Source organism: Oryctolagus cuniculus, chromosome 3, assembly GCF_964237555.1.
Source record: "Oryctolagus cuniculus chromosome 3, mOryCun1.1, whole genome shotgun sequence".
Lineage (NCBI taxonomy): Eukaryota > Metazoa > Chordata > Mammalia > Lagomorpha > Leporidae > Oryctolagus > Oryctolagus cuniculus.
In genome coordinates, this window is record NC_091434.1 from 183,320,006 (window position 1) to 183,336,522 (window position 16,517).

The window sequence follows — 16,517 nt, forward strand, 5'->3', positions numbered from 1 at the left end:
CTGCCAAGGCCATAGAAGCCTCTTGAGTTCACAAACTCCGACCTTATTTAGACAAGGCCATAAGCAAAGTGGAAGTTCTCTCCTCCCTTCAGAGAAAGGTACCTCCTTCTTTGATGGCCCCTTCTTTCCACTGGGATTTCACAGGGATCTTTCATGTAGGCCATTTTTTGCCACAATGTCTTGGCTTTCCATGCCTGAAATTGAGCTTTGTGTTTAAGAGTCATACTTGTAACTAATATTCAAAGTGTGTTTTTTTAAAATAGATCTTATTCTTTTCCTAAACTATGTCCCTTTTAGGCATAGAGTAATGTACTTAGCATAAAATTTAAGGTGTTCCTTTTTGATTTGGTTTTGCTTGACTTTTGCACTGTTTTTTCAAGAAAACTCTTGGTAGACGGGATTCAAGTGATGATTGGGAGATTCCTGATGGGCAGATCACCGTGGGACAGAGAATTGGATCTGGATCATTTGGAACCGTCTACAAGGGAAAATGGCACGGTATGTATGTCATTTTTTTTTAATGTTTATTTACCCAAGAGGTAGAATTACAGAAAAAAGGAGAGACAGAGAGAGAGGTCTTCCATCCGCTGGTTCACTCCCCAATTGGCCACAAAGACTGGAGTTTTTCCAAGAGCCAGGAGCTTCCTCCAGGTCTCCCATGTGGGTGCAGGGGCCCAAGCACTTGAGCCATCTTGCACTGCTTTTCCACCCACATTAGTGGGGAGCTGGTTTGGAAGTAGAGCAGCCAGGACTCGAACTGGCACCCATATGGGATACTGACATGGCAGGCAGAAGCTGTACCCACTAAGCCACAGTGCTGGCCCCCAACTTTTTTCTTTTAGAAGTCTTTTTGCTGATCATTTTATTTGTATTGTAAATCACAAATAAACATATTAAAAGTGTACTTACCAGAGGAAGAAATATAAATGACCAGTACATAGAAAAAATGTTATCAAAGAATAGGAAAATCAAAAAGTAGAAATCATTATTTACCTCTCCAAAGGACAAAGATTTTTTTTTTGATTGATCATTCTTAGAATTGCTGCTGATGGAAAAGAAATTGCTGTAAACCTTCTGGAAGGCAATTTGGCAATATGTGTATTGAGGAAGTAGTCAGAGAGGAACAGATATATGTGAAATACATTCATCAGAGCTTTAATATTAATGACAATAAATTGAAGTGCACATCAGTGGATTATAAGATAAGTAAGTTGATCCCTCCATATGTGATTATAAATTGACACAGTAGAGCAACATTTACTGATGTGGAAAGGTGTCTGTGATATATTAAATTTTACAAAGTAGCATCTATAATACCTCACTTTGTGAAACTACATATGAAATATACAACTATTTAAAATTACTTTCGTGGTGAGTGGCACAGTGATTAAGACATTACTTGGGGACCGGCGCCATGGCTCACTTGGTTAATCCTCCACCTGTGGCGCCAGCATCCCATATGGGCACCGGGTTCTAGTCCTGGCTGCTTCTCTTCCAGTCCAGCTTTCTGCTGTGGCCCAGGAGGGCAGTGGAGGATGGCCCAAGTGCTTGGGCTCCTGAACCTGCATGGGAGACCAGGAGGAAGCATCTTGCTCTGGCTTCAGATCAGCGCAGTGCACCGGCCATAGCAGCCATTTGGGGAGTGAACCAACAGAAGGAAGACCTTTCTCTCTGTCTCTCTCTCTCTCTCTCACTATCTAAATCTCTACCTGTCAAATTAAAAAAAAAAAAAAAAAAAAAAAAAAAGACATTACTTGGGATGCCCACATCCCATATTGGAGTGTCTGGGTTCAGATCCTGACTCCCACCCGTAAGCAAGGACCCAAATTGAGTTCCTAACTCCTGGCTTTGAGGCTATTGCTAGCATTTAGGGGGTAAATCAGCAGATGGAAGATCATTCTGTATCTCTCTGCCTTTCAGATAAATAAATAGGAATAAATAACTGGGGCCAGTGCCATGGCTCACCAGGTTAATCCTCCGCCTGTGGCACTGGCATCCCATATGGGTGCCGGGTTCTAGTCCCAGCTGCTCCTCTTCCAGTCCAGCTCTCTGCTGTGGCCCGGGAGGGCAGTGGAGGATGGCCCAAGTGCTTGGGCCCTGTACCCGCGTGGGACACCAGGAGGAAGCACCTGGCTCCTGGCTTCAGATTGGCACAGCTCTGGCCATTGCAGCCATTTGGGGAGTGAACCAACGGAAGGAAGACCTTTCTCTCTGTCTCTCCCTCTCACTGTCTAACTCTGCCTATCAAAAAAAAAAAAAAAGAAGAAAGAAAGAAAGAAACTTAAAAAATGATTGTCAGTATTTTAGTGTATATCTTTTAAGGTTATCTTTTCATATGTAATCATAAATACTCATACAGCACTACAAAAAAGATTGATAATACAAGGCTACTTCAAAAGCTTTGTGAATAAACGGAATTTAAAAAATATATGTAACTTCATTTTGATGCAAAAAATAAAAGGTTTCTCATAATACCCATTTCTGTGAGCTTTTCGAAGACCCCCTTATACATAAATATACAGCAATATAATTTCATTTTTGAGCAACTCTTCACTTATTTATTTATTTAAAAGGCAGAGTTACAGAGAGGCAGAGAAAAAGAGAGAGAGGTCTTCCATCTGCTGGTTCATTCCCCTGATGGCCGCAATAGCCAGAGCTGCGCCAACCTGAAGCCAGGAGCTGGAAGCTTCTTCCAGGTGTCCCACGCGGGTGCAAGGGCCCTAGCACTTGAGCCGTCTTCTACTGTTTTCCCAGGCCATAGCAGAGAGCAGGATCAGGAGTGGAGCAGCTGGGACTCGAACCAGTCCTCCTATGGGATACCAGCACTGCAGGCGGCAGCTTTACCTGCTATGCCACAGCGCCGGCCCCCTGAGTAACTCTTTATGAGAATTTTGTTCTTTATGCTTTCAAAATGTTTTTAACATTTGAATGTGGTATGCAGTATTATATGCTACAGCTGATACAATGAGCACTATTTTAAGAAAAATTGAATCTGACTGTTTAAAAAGTTATATGAAACAGTATTTTAAAGTTATATTTAACAACATAACAAGTGCACAGACATGAAGAGGAAGCTGAATCACACAAAGTGAACACATCGGTGATGAATAAATAGAGCATTACTAGCACTCTGGACGTCCCCTCCTGTATTCCTAAGGCAGTCACCTCTCTCCCAAGAAAACCACGATCCTGACCTTAACAGAAACCATCTAGTGTGTACGCTTTTGTGTCTGCCCCTTTGACTCAACATTGTTGGTAAAATTCATCTGCATTAGAGTGTGTAGTTGTAATTCATTTATTCTCTGTATTCATTTTGTAACTATAAAATGATATCTTCTTCCACTGATTGTGTAACAAGCATTTGTATAGCTTCCAGTTTAGGGCTATTACAAATGGTTCTGCTGTGAATATTTTTTTTCTTAAAGATTGATTTATTCGAGAGGCAGAGTCACAGAGAGAGAAGGAAACAGAGAGAGAGGTCTTTCATCCGCTGGTTCGCTCCCCAGTTGGCTGCGACAGCTGGAGCCAAGCAGATCTAAAGCCAGGAGCCAGAAGCTTCTTCTGGGTCCCCCAAGTGGGTGCAGGATCCCAAGCACTTGTGCATTCTCTGCTGCTTTCCCAGGCCTTAAGCAGAGAGCGGGATGGGAAGAGGAGCAGCTGGGACACAAACCAGCACCCGTGTGGGATGCCCCCGCCTCAGGCGGAGGTTTAACCTACTACACTGCAGCGCCGGCGGCTATGAATGTTCTTAGTATATGTCTTTTTCATTTCTGTAGGATCTATACCTAGGAGAGAATTGTGGGACTACAGAATATGCAGTTTTAATACATACTGCCAGCAGTGTTACAAAGTGGTTGTTTAGATTATAGTTCCAATTTTAGTCATTTTCATAATCAAAGGCATCAAAGTAACATATAGATGTGAAAAAAATGTTAACTATGCTCATAAAAATGTTTTGTAATTTTCTATTTTAAGCCAAGCTCCATTGTATATCATCTGTAATTTCAGCAGTTAGTAAGTACATCTCATTTAATTTGTTGAATAGGAAAATACCAAAGGTACATAATTGGTTAAACTAAACTTCCAGGGAAAAAACAAGGTCGACTGTTGTCTGGATCGGCGTTTTGAAATTCTATTAAAGGGGGGCCGGCGCCGCGGCTCACTAGGCTAATCCTCCGCCTAGCGGCGCCAGCACACCGGGTTCTAGTCCCGGTTGGGGCGCCGGATTCTGTCCCGGTTGCCCCTCTTCCAGGCCAGCCCTCTGCTGTGGCCAGGGAGTGCAGTGGAGGATGGCCCAGGTGCTTGGGCCCTGCACCCCATGGGAGACCAGGAAAAGCACCTGGCTCCTGGCTCCTGCCACCGGATCAGCGCGGTGCGCCGGCTGCAGCGCGCCGGCCGCGGCGGCCATTGGAGGGTGAACCAACGGCAAAGGAAGACCTTTCTCTCTGTCTCTCTCTCTCACTGTCCACTCTGCCTGTCAAAAAAAAAAAAAAAAGAAAGAAATTCTATTAAAGGAGTAATATTGTTCATCTTTATCCTTAAAAAATTAATATACTTGGGGTCAAAGTGTGGTGCAGCAGGTCAGGCTGCTACTTGAGACACCAGTACCCCATGTTGGAGTACCAGTTCCAGTCCTGGCGACTCGACTTCTGATGCAGCTCTCTGCGAACGGGCCTGAGGAAACTGAGGGATTGCCAAGTGCTTGAGCTCCTGCGGCCCCACGCGGGAGACATAGATGATGTTGCAGGCTCCTGATGTCTGCTTGGACCAGCCCCAGCCTTTGTGGCCATTTGGGGAATGAACCAGCAGATGGAAGATGTCTCTGTCTCTCCCCGTCACTCTGCCATTCAAATAACTAAAATCTTTTTTTTTAAATTAATATACTTAAAGTATAATTTCCTTGCAGTTTAACAAGGATTTGTATTTGGGACTATGATAATTTGTGAAAATACCCAAGACTGTTTTATATTTTCAAATTTTAAAAATTGGAATGACATCTAGAATGACAATTACCTTTTAGGTGATGTGGCAGTAAAAATGTTGAATGTGACAGCACCTACACCTCAGCAGTTACAGGCCTTCAAAAATGAAGTAGGAGTACTCAGGTGAGCTTATGGGAATTACTGTTTTTCAGAGAAAAAAAGTCACTTTTTGTTGATTCCTGTTTTCTGGTGGTAGCCACTGTGAACTTTACAGATTTATTCAAAAGAGATAACATATATAAAGAGAGCTTGTCTTGGTATATTTTAGATTTATGCATTGTTGTATATAATAGTGATAGAAGATTTAATCCTAGACTGAATTAATGGAAATACAGTATTCTGGCCATGTGAAATGATAGTGCCACATAGGAAACAGTACTCTGAGAATTCTCATCAGAACATTTTTAGAGACTGTATTTAGTCCTGGTGTGTGAACCTTGAGGTACGTATACAAACCAGAGTGTGTCTGAAAGAGGACAACCTGCATCAGAAAGATTCTGGAACTTTAGCTTGGGGAAAAATAGTTGAAGAGAACTTGGGGAATGTAATCCATAGAACCTTTATATTCAAGAGGGTGCTAAATTACTCTGTCATTCCAGAGAGCAAAATGGGGGAGCCAGTTGTGACAGTTACAGAAGAATGAATTTTGTCTCAACATAAGAGAAGTTTCTAAAACTAAAACTGCATAAACAGTGAGTGGGGGTGGCTATTCTCAGTGATAAGCCCCATGATTGAGGGTATTTAAGCAACCTCAAGTTGCTTGTCAAGTATATTAAGAAAGATATTTGAGTGGGGGATGTTAGATTAACAATTTGTAGTCTCCTAAATTTATTCTTCTGTTGTTTTTTTTTTTTAACTTGGCACATTTTCCTGGTACCTCTAATTGATAGACTATTTTGGCTGTCTTTTTTTTTTTCTTTAAAGATAATTAGAACTTATTTTTAATTCATTTAAATCAGTTATATCATGCTGTCTCATTTTATTTTATATCACTTTTAAGCTTGTGATCGTCTGTGCCATACTTCTTTCAACAGCTATCATTCACCCTGCAAATACTAGGACGATGTGCCAGAACATTCCAGAACTGCAGTTACAGTGGTAGGATAGACATGGTCCATTACAGAACGGAAGGGGCCAAAGAGACTGTGATTGAAGCAACAAGTACAATCAGAACTTGTAAACAGTACTGTGAGGGGTCACACAATAGAAGAGGGCTGTTGCTTCGTAGGAGGAGGAGGAAAATGCAGTCCAGGCTTTCTCACAAAAGACCAGGTTCTTCCAAGCAAATACACATTTGATGTACAGTTGAAAGGGACGAAAGGTCATCTCCTTCACTTCCTGCTGTTTGGCTCTTTAAGAAATTACATTTACTATTCACTGTCATTTCTTTTTACAGGAAAACACGACATGTGAATATCCTACTTTTCATGGGCTATTCCACAAAGCCACAGCTGGCTATTGTTACCCAGTGGTGTGAGGGCTCCAGTTTATATCACCATCTCCACATCATTGAGACCAAATTCGAGATGATCAAACTTATAGATATTGCACGGCAGACTGCACAGGGCATGGAGTAAGTTCTGTTCTTTGAAGTCTCTTGTAAATGACTTTGGAAGACCACTGAGGTGTTTTAAGGCTGTTGCTGATTTTCTTTTAGACTGCATTTTAAATTACTGTCTAGCAGCATAAGGACACTTTAATAGCTATCAATATGATGCTAAAAATATTTTATCTCTAGTGCAGTCTTCAAAACATATATCAAGTATTTGATAATAAATATGACTGCAAATGTAGGTATAACACTCAGTGATTTAGCTAGCAGTAGAGAGAATATGAAAAGGAAAATAGGTCCCAACATCATTAAAAAGTCATTTAGAGTTACGGAAATATGCAAAATGATTATTACTTTGTCATCCAAATTATTCTTTGTAGGTGCCCATATTATCTGTTGCAAAACAGTTAATAAAGTTAAAGTGAAAATTTACATTATGATCATTTTTAAGGATTTCAAGTCAAGTTGTTCATATCTGAGTTTTGCTGTGTAATCTAAAAGATACATTTTATGAAATTTATTATAGGGTAAAATTAAGAACTGCCTTTGCAGGATAAACTTTTATGCAATTCTTAGGTATAGATCAAAAGGTAAAATTTTTGAAAACACTTAGATGAAAAACATAAACAGTTAAATATAAATATAAAAGCTGTGAAGAGACAAAATATTTATGTGTCTTAATACTTTGTAGTATGCAAATTGCTTTCATATGCATTGTTTATTCCTATGTCATTTAATCTTTAATCTTCATAATGTTATAAAGGAAATTGGTTTATCTTTTTGGGTTTTGGGTTTTTTGTTTTGTTTTTTTTTTTTCTTTGGTCAGGCAGGGTTAGACAGTGAGAAAGATTGACAGAGAGAAAGGTCTTCCTTCCGTTGGTTCACCCCCCAAGAGGCCGCTACAGCAGTGCTGCGCCAGTCCGAAGCCAGGAGCCGGGTACTTCCTCCTGGTGTCCCTCGTGGGTGCAGGGCCCAAACACTTGGGCCATCCTCCACTGCCTTCCCAGGCCACAGCAGAGAGCTGGACTGGAAGAGGAGCAACCAGGACAGAATCTGGCGCCCCAACCGGGACTAGAACCCAGAGTGCTGGTGCCGCAGGCGGAGGATTAGCCTAGTGAGCTGTGGCGCCGGCCTGGGGTTTTCATTTTTTACGGATAAGTAAGTGACTTGTCTAAGGACACACGTTAAAATAAATGGCAGCAAGGGTGTTTTATCTCAGGATTTCTGACTCTTAGTCCAGAATTCTTTCCCTGTAACCAATATGCTTTTACACTATAAAGCTAGAAAAGAAGTAGAAGGGTATAAATATTCTAACATCTACAACTCTGATTCAGGATCAAGTAATAAGTGCAGAACAAGGACTCAGAATCAGATCTGGGTCTTAAATCTTCCCATTGTAATACCACCCCCCCCACCAGCTAGCCAATATATGTAATTCATGGTGTTTACAAGCCGAAGTTCAGCCCAGCGTGCTTCGTAACACTCCTGCTTATCCGTTAGACTTCAGCCAGTCTTAGCTTTTCAGATAAGTTTGAATCTGGATCTGTTCCCATCTGAAAAATAAGATTAAAATGTTCTGAGTAAACCATGGCAAAAGAAATGTAGTAAACGCTGAGAGAGAAGCAAGCTTACCCTCTTCCCACACCACTGGTCTCTTCGCTATTTCCTTAGCAGCCCAAGCATGCTCCCCTTCAGGGCCTTCACCCTTGTCATTGGCCCCTTGCGACACTCGTACCACAAACATCCTTGTGTCTACTCAGATGATCCCTTTCAAGAGAAGCCTTTTGATCACCTTGTGTAACTGACGTGTCCTCACCCTGTCACTGTCTGTACCTCCATCCTTATTTCTTTATAACGTCCAGCTCCTTCTGATTTGTTTGTCATCTGTCGCCCCTGCTTGAATGCAGGCTGTATGAGAGTAGGGGCTTTGTTGGATTCATTGTCTTGTGCTTAATGCCTAGAATAGGACCTGGCCTGTAACAGGCACTCAGTACATACCTGCCAAAGGGAGAGTGAAAAATTCACTACATGCAAGTGCATATTATTGCCAGCACTGTGGCGTAGCGGATAAAACCCACCACCTGCAGTGCTGGCATCCCATATGGGCACCAGTTCTAGTCCCAGCTGCTCCACTTCTGATCCAGCTCTCTGCTATGGCCTGGGAACGCAGTAGCAGATGGCCCAAGTGCTTGGGCCCCTGCACCAGAAACTCCTGGCTGTTTGCTTCCGATCAGCCCAGCTCCAGCCTTGCGACCATTTGAGGAGCGAACCAGTGGATGGAAGATCGATCTCTCTCGTCTCGCTCTCTCTGCCTCTGCCTTTCTGTAACTCTGCCTTCCAAATAAATGCATAAATTTTTTTAAATGCATATTATTGATAGATTTACTTCTAAAACATCGAGGCCAAATCCTCCTCATAACAAAAGTGAGAAATGCCAAGGAAAGGAGTAAAGAAGTAATAGAATAACAGATAAGAGAAAAAATGTGATATCGACAGAGACAGCAAAGGTTAGTGCTGAAGACTGTGGAAGCAGTGAGGAGGCCGGTAGGTGCCAGGGCTGATTAAGTGAGAAGTGACAGTGGAGAGGAGACTGCCACGTGGAACAGCTCTGTGTTCTGGATGGGATTTTTTTCCCATCACTTTACAGTTTGGAATCATCAGTGTAAACTTCACATCTGTGTACTCCAAAACACTTAAATATCTCACTGTATAAGGAATACATCTGGCTGTGAACTGTAGATTATCACATGAGGTTTATCCTATATTTTAGTATCTGGGAAGTACTAACTCTAAGTTTTAAATTCTCTAACAATGTATACTTTTTATTACCAGCTTAAAATTAGCCAAAAAAAATAATTTCCCCCCCTTTTTGTTCCTTCTTAAAAGATGATAACATGTAACTGGTTAAATGTACCAATACATCAAGGCTTTGGTAGATTGAAAATCCTCTTATTAAAGGTAAAAAGCTGGAGTAGGCACTGTGGTGTGGCAGGTAAAGCCGCCACATGCAGCATCAGCATCCCATATGGTAGTCGGGTTGAGTCCCAGCTGCACCACTTCCATCCAGCTCCCTGCTAATACACCTGGGAAAACAGCAGAAACGCTTGGGCTACCCATGTGGAAGACCTGGAAGAAGCTCCTGGCTTCAGCTCTGGCTGTTGTGGACATTTGGGGAGTGACCCAGCAGATGGAACATCTCTCTGTGTCTCTCCCTCTCTCTCTGTAGCTCTGCCTTTCAAATAAAATAAATATATTTTTTTAAAAAAAGATAAAAAGTGGCTGGCGCCGCAGCTCACTAGGCTAATCCTCCACCTGCGGCGCCGGCACACCGGGTTCTAGTCCCAGCCGGGGCGCCCGATTCTGTCCCGGTTGCTCCTCTTCCAGTCCAGCTCTCTGCTGTGGCCCAGGAGTGCAGTGGAGGATGGCCCAGGTCCTTGGGTCCTGCACCTGCATGGGAGACCAGGAGAAGCACCTGGATCCTGGCTTCAGATCAACACGGTGCGCCGGCCAGAGCGTGCCGGCCGCAGTGGCCATTGGGGGTAAACCAACAGAGAGGGAAGACCTTTCTCTCTGTCTCTCTCTCACTGTCCACTCTGCCTGTCAAAAAAGATAAAAAAAAAAAAAAGATAAAAAAGCTTATATGGGTTTCAAGTTGAGGTGACAGATTTTTAATCTCCTGAAACTCCACTAAACTATAATAAGGGATGTTTTGAAAGCATGAATAAACAAAAGATAGAGATAACAGAGCAAGGAGACAATAACAACATTTTTAAAAAATATTTATTTATTATTTATTTGAAAGAGTTACACAGAAGGGGAGAGAGAGAGAGGGGAGATTCTTCCATCCGCTGGTTCACTCCCCAATTGGCTGCAATGGCCAGAGATGTGCTGATCTGAAGCCAGGAGCCAGGAGCTTCTTCCAGGTCTCCCATGTGGGTGCAGGGGCCCAAGGAACTGAGCCATCTTCTACTGCTTTCAGAGAGCTGGATTGGAAGTGGAGCAGCCGGGATTCGAACCAGCACCCATATGAGATGCCGACACTGCAGGTAGTAGCTTTACCTGCTACGCCACAGCGCCAACCCCAACAACTATTTTTAAAAAGAAAAGTATTTGTTTGAGAGAGAGAGAACACTCCCATTCCACTGGTTCACTCCCCAAATGCCCGTAATGGCCGGGACTAGGCCAGTCTGAAGCCAGGAGCCAGAATTCAGTCTGGATCTCCCATGTGGATAGCAGGGACCCAGTTACTTGAAGCATCACCTGCTGCCTCCCAGGGTGCTGAGTAGCAGAGGCTGGACCCAGGAGCAGAGCCAGGTTTCAAACAGGCACTCTGATACGGGATGTGGACATCTTCACTGGTAGGCCAGTGCTCACCCCAGCAGCAATCATTTAAAAGCTGAAATGCGGATGAAAAAGTTATAATGGACTTAGCAGATCCAAAAAGGCAAGTCATTAGTTGGCAGTGGAGAAAGGAAACCTAGACTGATTTATACCCCCCGAATCTTCAGAAATCTCAAGAATTGGCTGTACTAGTTATGAGAGTGGGTGCAGAGACTAAAGTGGAAAGGCGGTTTGAAAAGCACTTGTTTATATAAATCCCTTCCCCTACTCTGTGGGTGACTGTCCGACTCCTATCTTAGCAGTAGACTAGAAGTTTGTTCTCTGAAAAAGGAAAACAAGTCTACATGGACTGGGGGATCCCAGGCTTTGTTACATCAAGAATACATGATCCAAAACAAGGTGACTGGGTGACTCGGCTTACTGAGTGGTGAGTGACTTCCTCAGCCATCTCTTCTCAGTTGGTTCGCAGACTGCTAGCATCCAAACCATACTCTTCTTTGCAGAAGACTGGGAATATCTTCTTAGAATATTACCAGCCCAAGAGGAAAGACCCAGTGAGAATGATATTAGAGACTCCACCTAGATTACTGGACAGTTCACAGACAAGTCCATGTGTGTGTACAGATCTTGACAGTTTGTTAGGCCCTGCACATAGAGCAAGACAAAATTAGCTCTGGATTGCTGGATACTGAAGAAGAAGTCTGTTACGTGAATGAGAGAAACCGTAACACATAGGAGGAGAAAAGCACTGAGAGACAGATAGAGTGCAAGAAGTATTACACCTCTCCTCTCCCTGAAAACGGTCATGTCTAACTCCTGGAGAGAGCAGGCAGTCTAGTGGTAGATGATTACAGGTTCGTTCTGAGTAATCCCACTTCATAAATGTGTTTTGTCATTTTCTTACCTGCCAGTCATTGATGCAACTGAAGGACCAGGGTAGTTTTATTTTAAGAAATTGTCATTAAAGGAATTTCAGAAGTGGTTGATGAATCACATCAGTTCTTTTCAGGACCCTTAATTTCAATATATTTTATTTAGAAAATTTGCAAAATGTTAAGTCAGAGGGACACATAAGTCATAGCCTGTTACTATACTGACAGAATTCTTATATTCTGAAAAATGATATAACTAAAAATAACTTGGGGATAAGTTTGCTTATAAGTTTACAATTTACTTTCTTTTAAAATATTTATGTATTTCTTTTTATTTGTTTTAAAGGCAGACAGACATAGGTCTTTTCTTGCTGGTAGCCCGGACGCAAACCGCCCCTCCAGTATGGGATGTGCTGTAAGCAGCAGCTTATCTGTGCCACAGTGCCCTAATGCCAGTGCCCTGAGGGCATAGGAAATGTCTGCTCTCCCCCATGAAACACTCGCTTTCGTTCTAAGAGGTGTGTACAGAGAGAGGACTTATAGGAAAGCTTATAATAATGAAAAGTTAGAAGCAAATTTCTCTAAGTAGAAGAGTGAGTAAATAAAATATTGGCATATATGTGCAATGCACCAATATACATTATATATATTCCTCTGATATATGTATTAGTTATTACATATGGATGGAAGATACCTCTCTCTCTCTCTTGTCTCTCCCTCTCTAACTCTGCTTTTCATGTAAATAAATAAATCTTTAAAACAAAAAATTACATATGATTACATATGTGTGAACACACAGATTTAAAATATGTCAGGTGAGGGCCGGCGCCGTGGCTCACTAGGCTAATCCTCCACCTTGCGGCGCCAGCACACCGGGTTCTAGTCCCGGTCGGGGCGCCGGATTCTGTCCCAGTTGCCCCTCTTCCAGGCCAGCTCTCTGCTGTGGCCCGGGAGTGCAGTGGAGGATGGCCCAAGTGCTTGGGCCCTGCACCCCATGGGAGACCAGGATAAGTACCTGGCTCCTGCCATCAGATCAGCGCGGTGCGCCGGCCGCAGCGCAGCAGCTGCGGCGGTCACTGGAGGGTGAACCAATGGCAAAGGAAAACCATTCTCCCTCTCTCTCTTTCTCTCACTGTCCACTCTGCCTGTCCAAAAAAAAAAAATGTCAGGTGAGGCCGGCGCCGCAGCTCACTAGGCTAATCCTCCACCTTGTGGCGCCGGCATACCGGGTTCTAGTCCTGGTCAGGGCGCCAGATTCTTTACTGGTTGCCCCTCTTCCAGTCCAGCTCTCTGCTGTGGCCCAGGAAGGCAGTGGAGGATGGCCCAAGTGCTTGGGCCCTGCACCCCATGGGAGACCAGGAGAAGCACCTGGCTCCTGCCTTTGGATCAGCGCGGTGCACCGGCCGCAGCGCGCCAGCCGTGGCGGCCATTGGAGGGTGAACCAACAGCAAAAGGAAGACCTTTCTCTCTGTCTCTCTCTCTCACTGTCCACTCTGCCTGTCAAAAAAAAAAAAATAATAATAATATGTCAGGTGAAAAAAGCAAGCTATAGCATAAGACCACTTAAATTTTTTTTAACTTTTATTTAATGAATATAGATTTCCAAAGTACAGCTTATGGACTACATTGGCTTCTCCCCCCCACCCCCCATGACTTCCCTTCCACCCGCAACCCTCCCCTTTCCCGCTCCCTCTCCCCTTCCATTCACATCAAGGTTCATTTTCAATTTTCTGTATATACAGAAGATCAGTTTAGTATACATTAAGTAAAGATTTCAACAGTTTGCACCCACATAGAAACACAAAGTGAAAAATACTGTTTGAGTACTAGTTATAGCATTAAATCTCAATGTACAGCACATTAAGGACAGAGATCCTACATGAGAAGTAAGTGCACAGTGACTCCTGTTGTTGACTTTACAAATTGACACTCCTGTTTTTGGCATCAGTAATCTCCCTATGCTCCAGTCATGAGTTTCCAAGGCTATGGAAGCCTTTTGAGTTCTCCGACTCTTACCTTATTTAGACAAGACCACTTAAATTTTAAACAGTACATTTTTTACATGGATTTTTTTTAAGGTTTATTTTTTACTTACTTGAAAGAGTTACAGAGAGAGGTGAAAAGACAGAGACCTTCCATCTCCTGGCTCCCTCCACACATAGCACAATGGCGGGGACTAGGCCACACCCAATCAAGGAGCCGGGAGCTTCTTCCTGTTCTCCCACATTGGTGCAGGGGCCCAAGCACTTGAGCCATCTTCTGCTGCTTTCCCAGGCACATTATCAGGGAGCTGGATCAGAAGCAGAGCAGCTGGGACTCAAACCACCGCCTAAGTAGGATGTGGCATCACAGGCCGAAGTTTAGCCTGCTGTACCACAATGCTGGCTTCTTTACATGGATTTTTTAAGGTGGTATATATATGTACACAAAAGCATTGAGGCGAACAGTAACATACACACATCAAGATGCGTAGTGGTTGTCTCAGGAATGACAAAAGGAATCAGGATAGGGACAGTGGTCAAGGAGAAGGCCTTTGGCTTTATGTGTAGTATTCTAATTGTTCAATTATTTTGATTAAAAAAGACCCTACACTTAATATTTTCCTTCTTATTTAAAACAGATGAGGCAAATTCTGAAATGATTTTAACAGGACTAATTACAGTGAGAATATTGTCATTCCTATATTATTCTTTGTTAAGTTCAAATAAGATTTATATCAAGGAAGAATCGTTACAGCAAATTCAGAAAGTGAAAACATAAGTAACAAGCACCAGTTATCCACCGTAAGCGATGCCTGTCATTAATATTTTGATGTATAGTATGTATTTCAGAATTGTATATTTTTAATACTGTATTGTGGGTTATTGTTTCTTAAATACGGAATTTTACTGGATTTGTCTTCTTTTTTCACTTAGTCTTATTGTAAATATCTTTAGTGGGCAATAAATAAATTCTAATATGTATGTAGTGCTGGATACTGTCCTGTGTATTTTATATACACTACCTCCTGTTACCCTCACAACCCTGTGAGGTAGATGTTGTCAGCACCCCCATCTTGTTGATGAGGATAACAGAGGAGCGCTGCGGCTCACGTGCAGTCCCTTAGCCGTTTCTCCCTGTTGTTCCCCAGCTTGTTCAGTGCTGTGAACAAGCTCAGGTGGGGCTGTGCTTGGTCATCCACTCTCTCTCTCTCTGCTGGACATTGTTAGACCTCCTGTCTCCTCAAACCTCCAAAAACAGGCAGCTGATGACCTTGCTTGCTGTCTCTATGAAAAGTAGAAGCGCCCGTTGTGGCGTCCGCCCACCTACAGGCCTTCATGCCAGGGGCTTCTGCCTTCTGCTTCAAAGCTGCCTGCTCCAGGTGTACATCAGCTCCCTTACCTTCTCCCTGCCACGGACAGCTTTGGAGTAACTCTCCATCTTCGTCATCAGTTTCCCCTCCTCTTGGGTTTCCTCCCTTATTTCTTATAGTATGCTTTTGGCAGAATGTTGACAATTGTTGAATACACATGGAAGGTTTATGGGTGTTAGTTCTATTCCTTCAAGTTTTCTTTGTTCATAATATTTTCATAATAATAAAAGTTGTGAGAAACTCTCCCCTAATCCCACTTCCTTCTTCAGCTGTCACCTTATCCTTCTTTGCTCTGCAGTAAAACTGGTCAAAAAGAGTGTTTGGTACTCTGTAATTTCATTCCTCCCTTTTTATCTTGGATCCCATTCTAGTCAAGCTCAAACAGCTTTTAATAAGATACGCTGCAAGATTCAGTGGTGAAATTGTCAGTCCCCAGTTTATTTGACCTATCAGAAATGTATGATGCAGTTGATCATACCTTTCACAAAGCACGTGTGTTTTTAAGTTTATTTATTTGGAAGGCACAACGAGAGGGAGAGAGAGAGAGAGAGCGAGCGCGCGCGAGCGATCTCTCCACTAGTTCATTCCCCAAATGCCCACACAACCAGGGCTGAGCCAGGCCGAAACCAGGAGCCACTGCCTCCCAGGGTGTGCATTAGCAGGAAGCTGTATCAGAAACGGAGCCAGAACTCAATCCTAGCCATCCTAGCCACTCTGGTGTGGTATACGGGTATCTCAAGTGGCAATTTAACCTACTGTGCCACAGTGCCTGCTCCATGAAACATGTTTAACCCTTTGCCTAATCATGTTCTTCACCTCTTGCTGCTCAGAGTGTGGTCTGAGTTAGTATTTGTACCAGCTAAGAGCTTGTTAGTCATTAACTAAATTTCAGATACCACCCCCGATCTACTGAATCGGTTTGCATTTTAACAAGATCTCTAGATGATTCATAAGCACAATAAACTTTGAAAACATTGTTTTAAAATGTATTCCAGGCCAGCACTGCGGCTCACTAGGCTAATCCTCCGCCTTGCGGCGCCGGCACACCGGGTTCTAGTCCCGGTTGGGGTGCCAGATTCTGTCCTGGTTGTCCCTCTTCCAGGCCAGCTCTCTGCTGTGGCCAGGGAGTGCAGTGGAGGATGGCCCAGGTCCTTGGGTCCTGCACCCGCATGGGAGACTAGGAGGAGGCACATGGCTCCTGGCTTCGGATCGGCGCGGTGCATTGGCCACAGCGCGCCAGCCGTAGCGGCCTTTGGGGGGTGAACCAACGGAAAAGGAAGACCTTTCTCTCCGTCTCTCTCTCTCACTGTCCACTCTGCAAGTATTCCCCTCAGAGTGGACACTGTGGTTCTGTGGGTTAAGCCGCTGCTTAGGCACGTTCCATGTGGGAGTGCCAGTTCAAGGCCCACTTCTGATCC

General features: G+C 43.4%; 1 protein-coding gene across 6 annotated transcripts in view; it reads left to right on the forward strand.

Moving 5' to 3' along the window:
- Positions 1–16,517, forward strand: part of BRAF (B-Raf proto-oncogene, serine/threonine kinase) — a 212,184-nt gene that overhangs the window by 148,831 nt on the left and 46,836 nt on the right. For all 6 annotated transcript variants that reach the window (XM_051835106.2, XM_051835108.2, XM_017338789.3 and 3 more), the window contains 3 exons: positions 381–498; positions 5,021–5,105; positions 6,379–6,555. In XM_051835106.2, the coding sequence (XP_051691066.1) occupies positions 381–498; positions 5,021–5,105; positions 6,379–6,555 (380 nt within the window). The remainder of the gene's footprint in view (positions 1–380; positions 499–5,020; positions 5,106–6,378; positions 6,556–16,517) is intronic.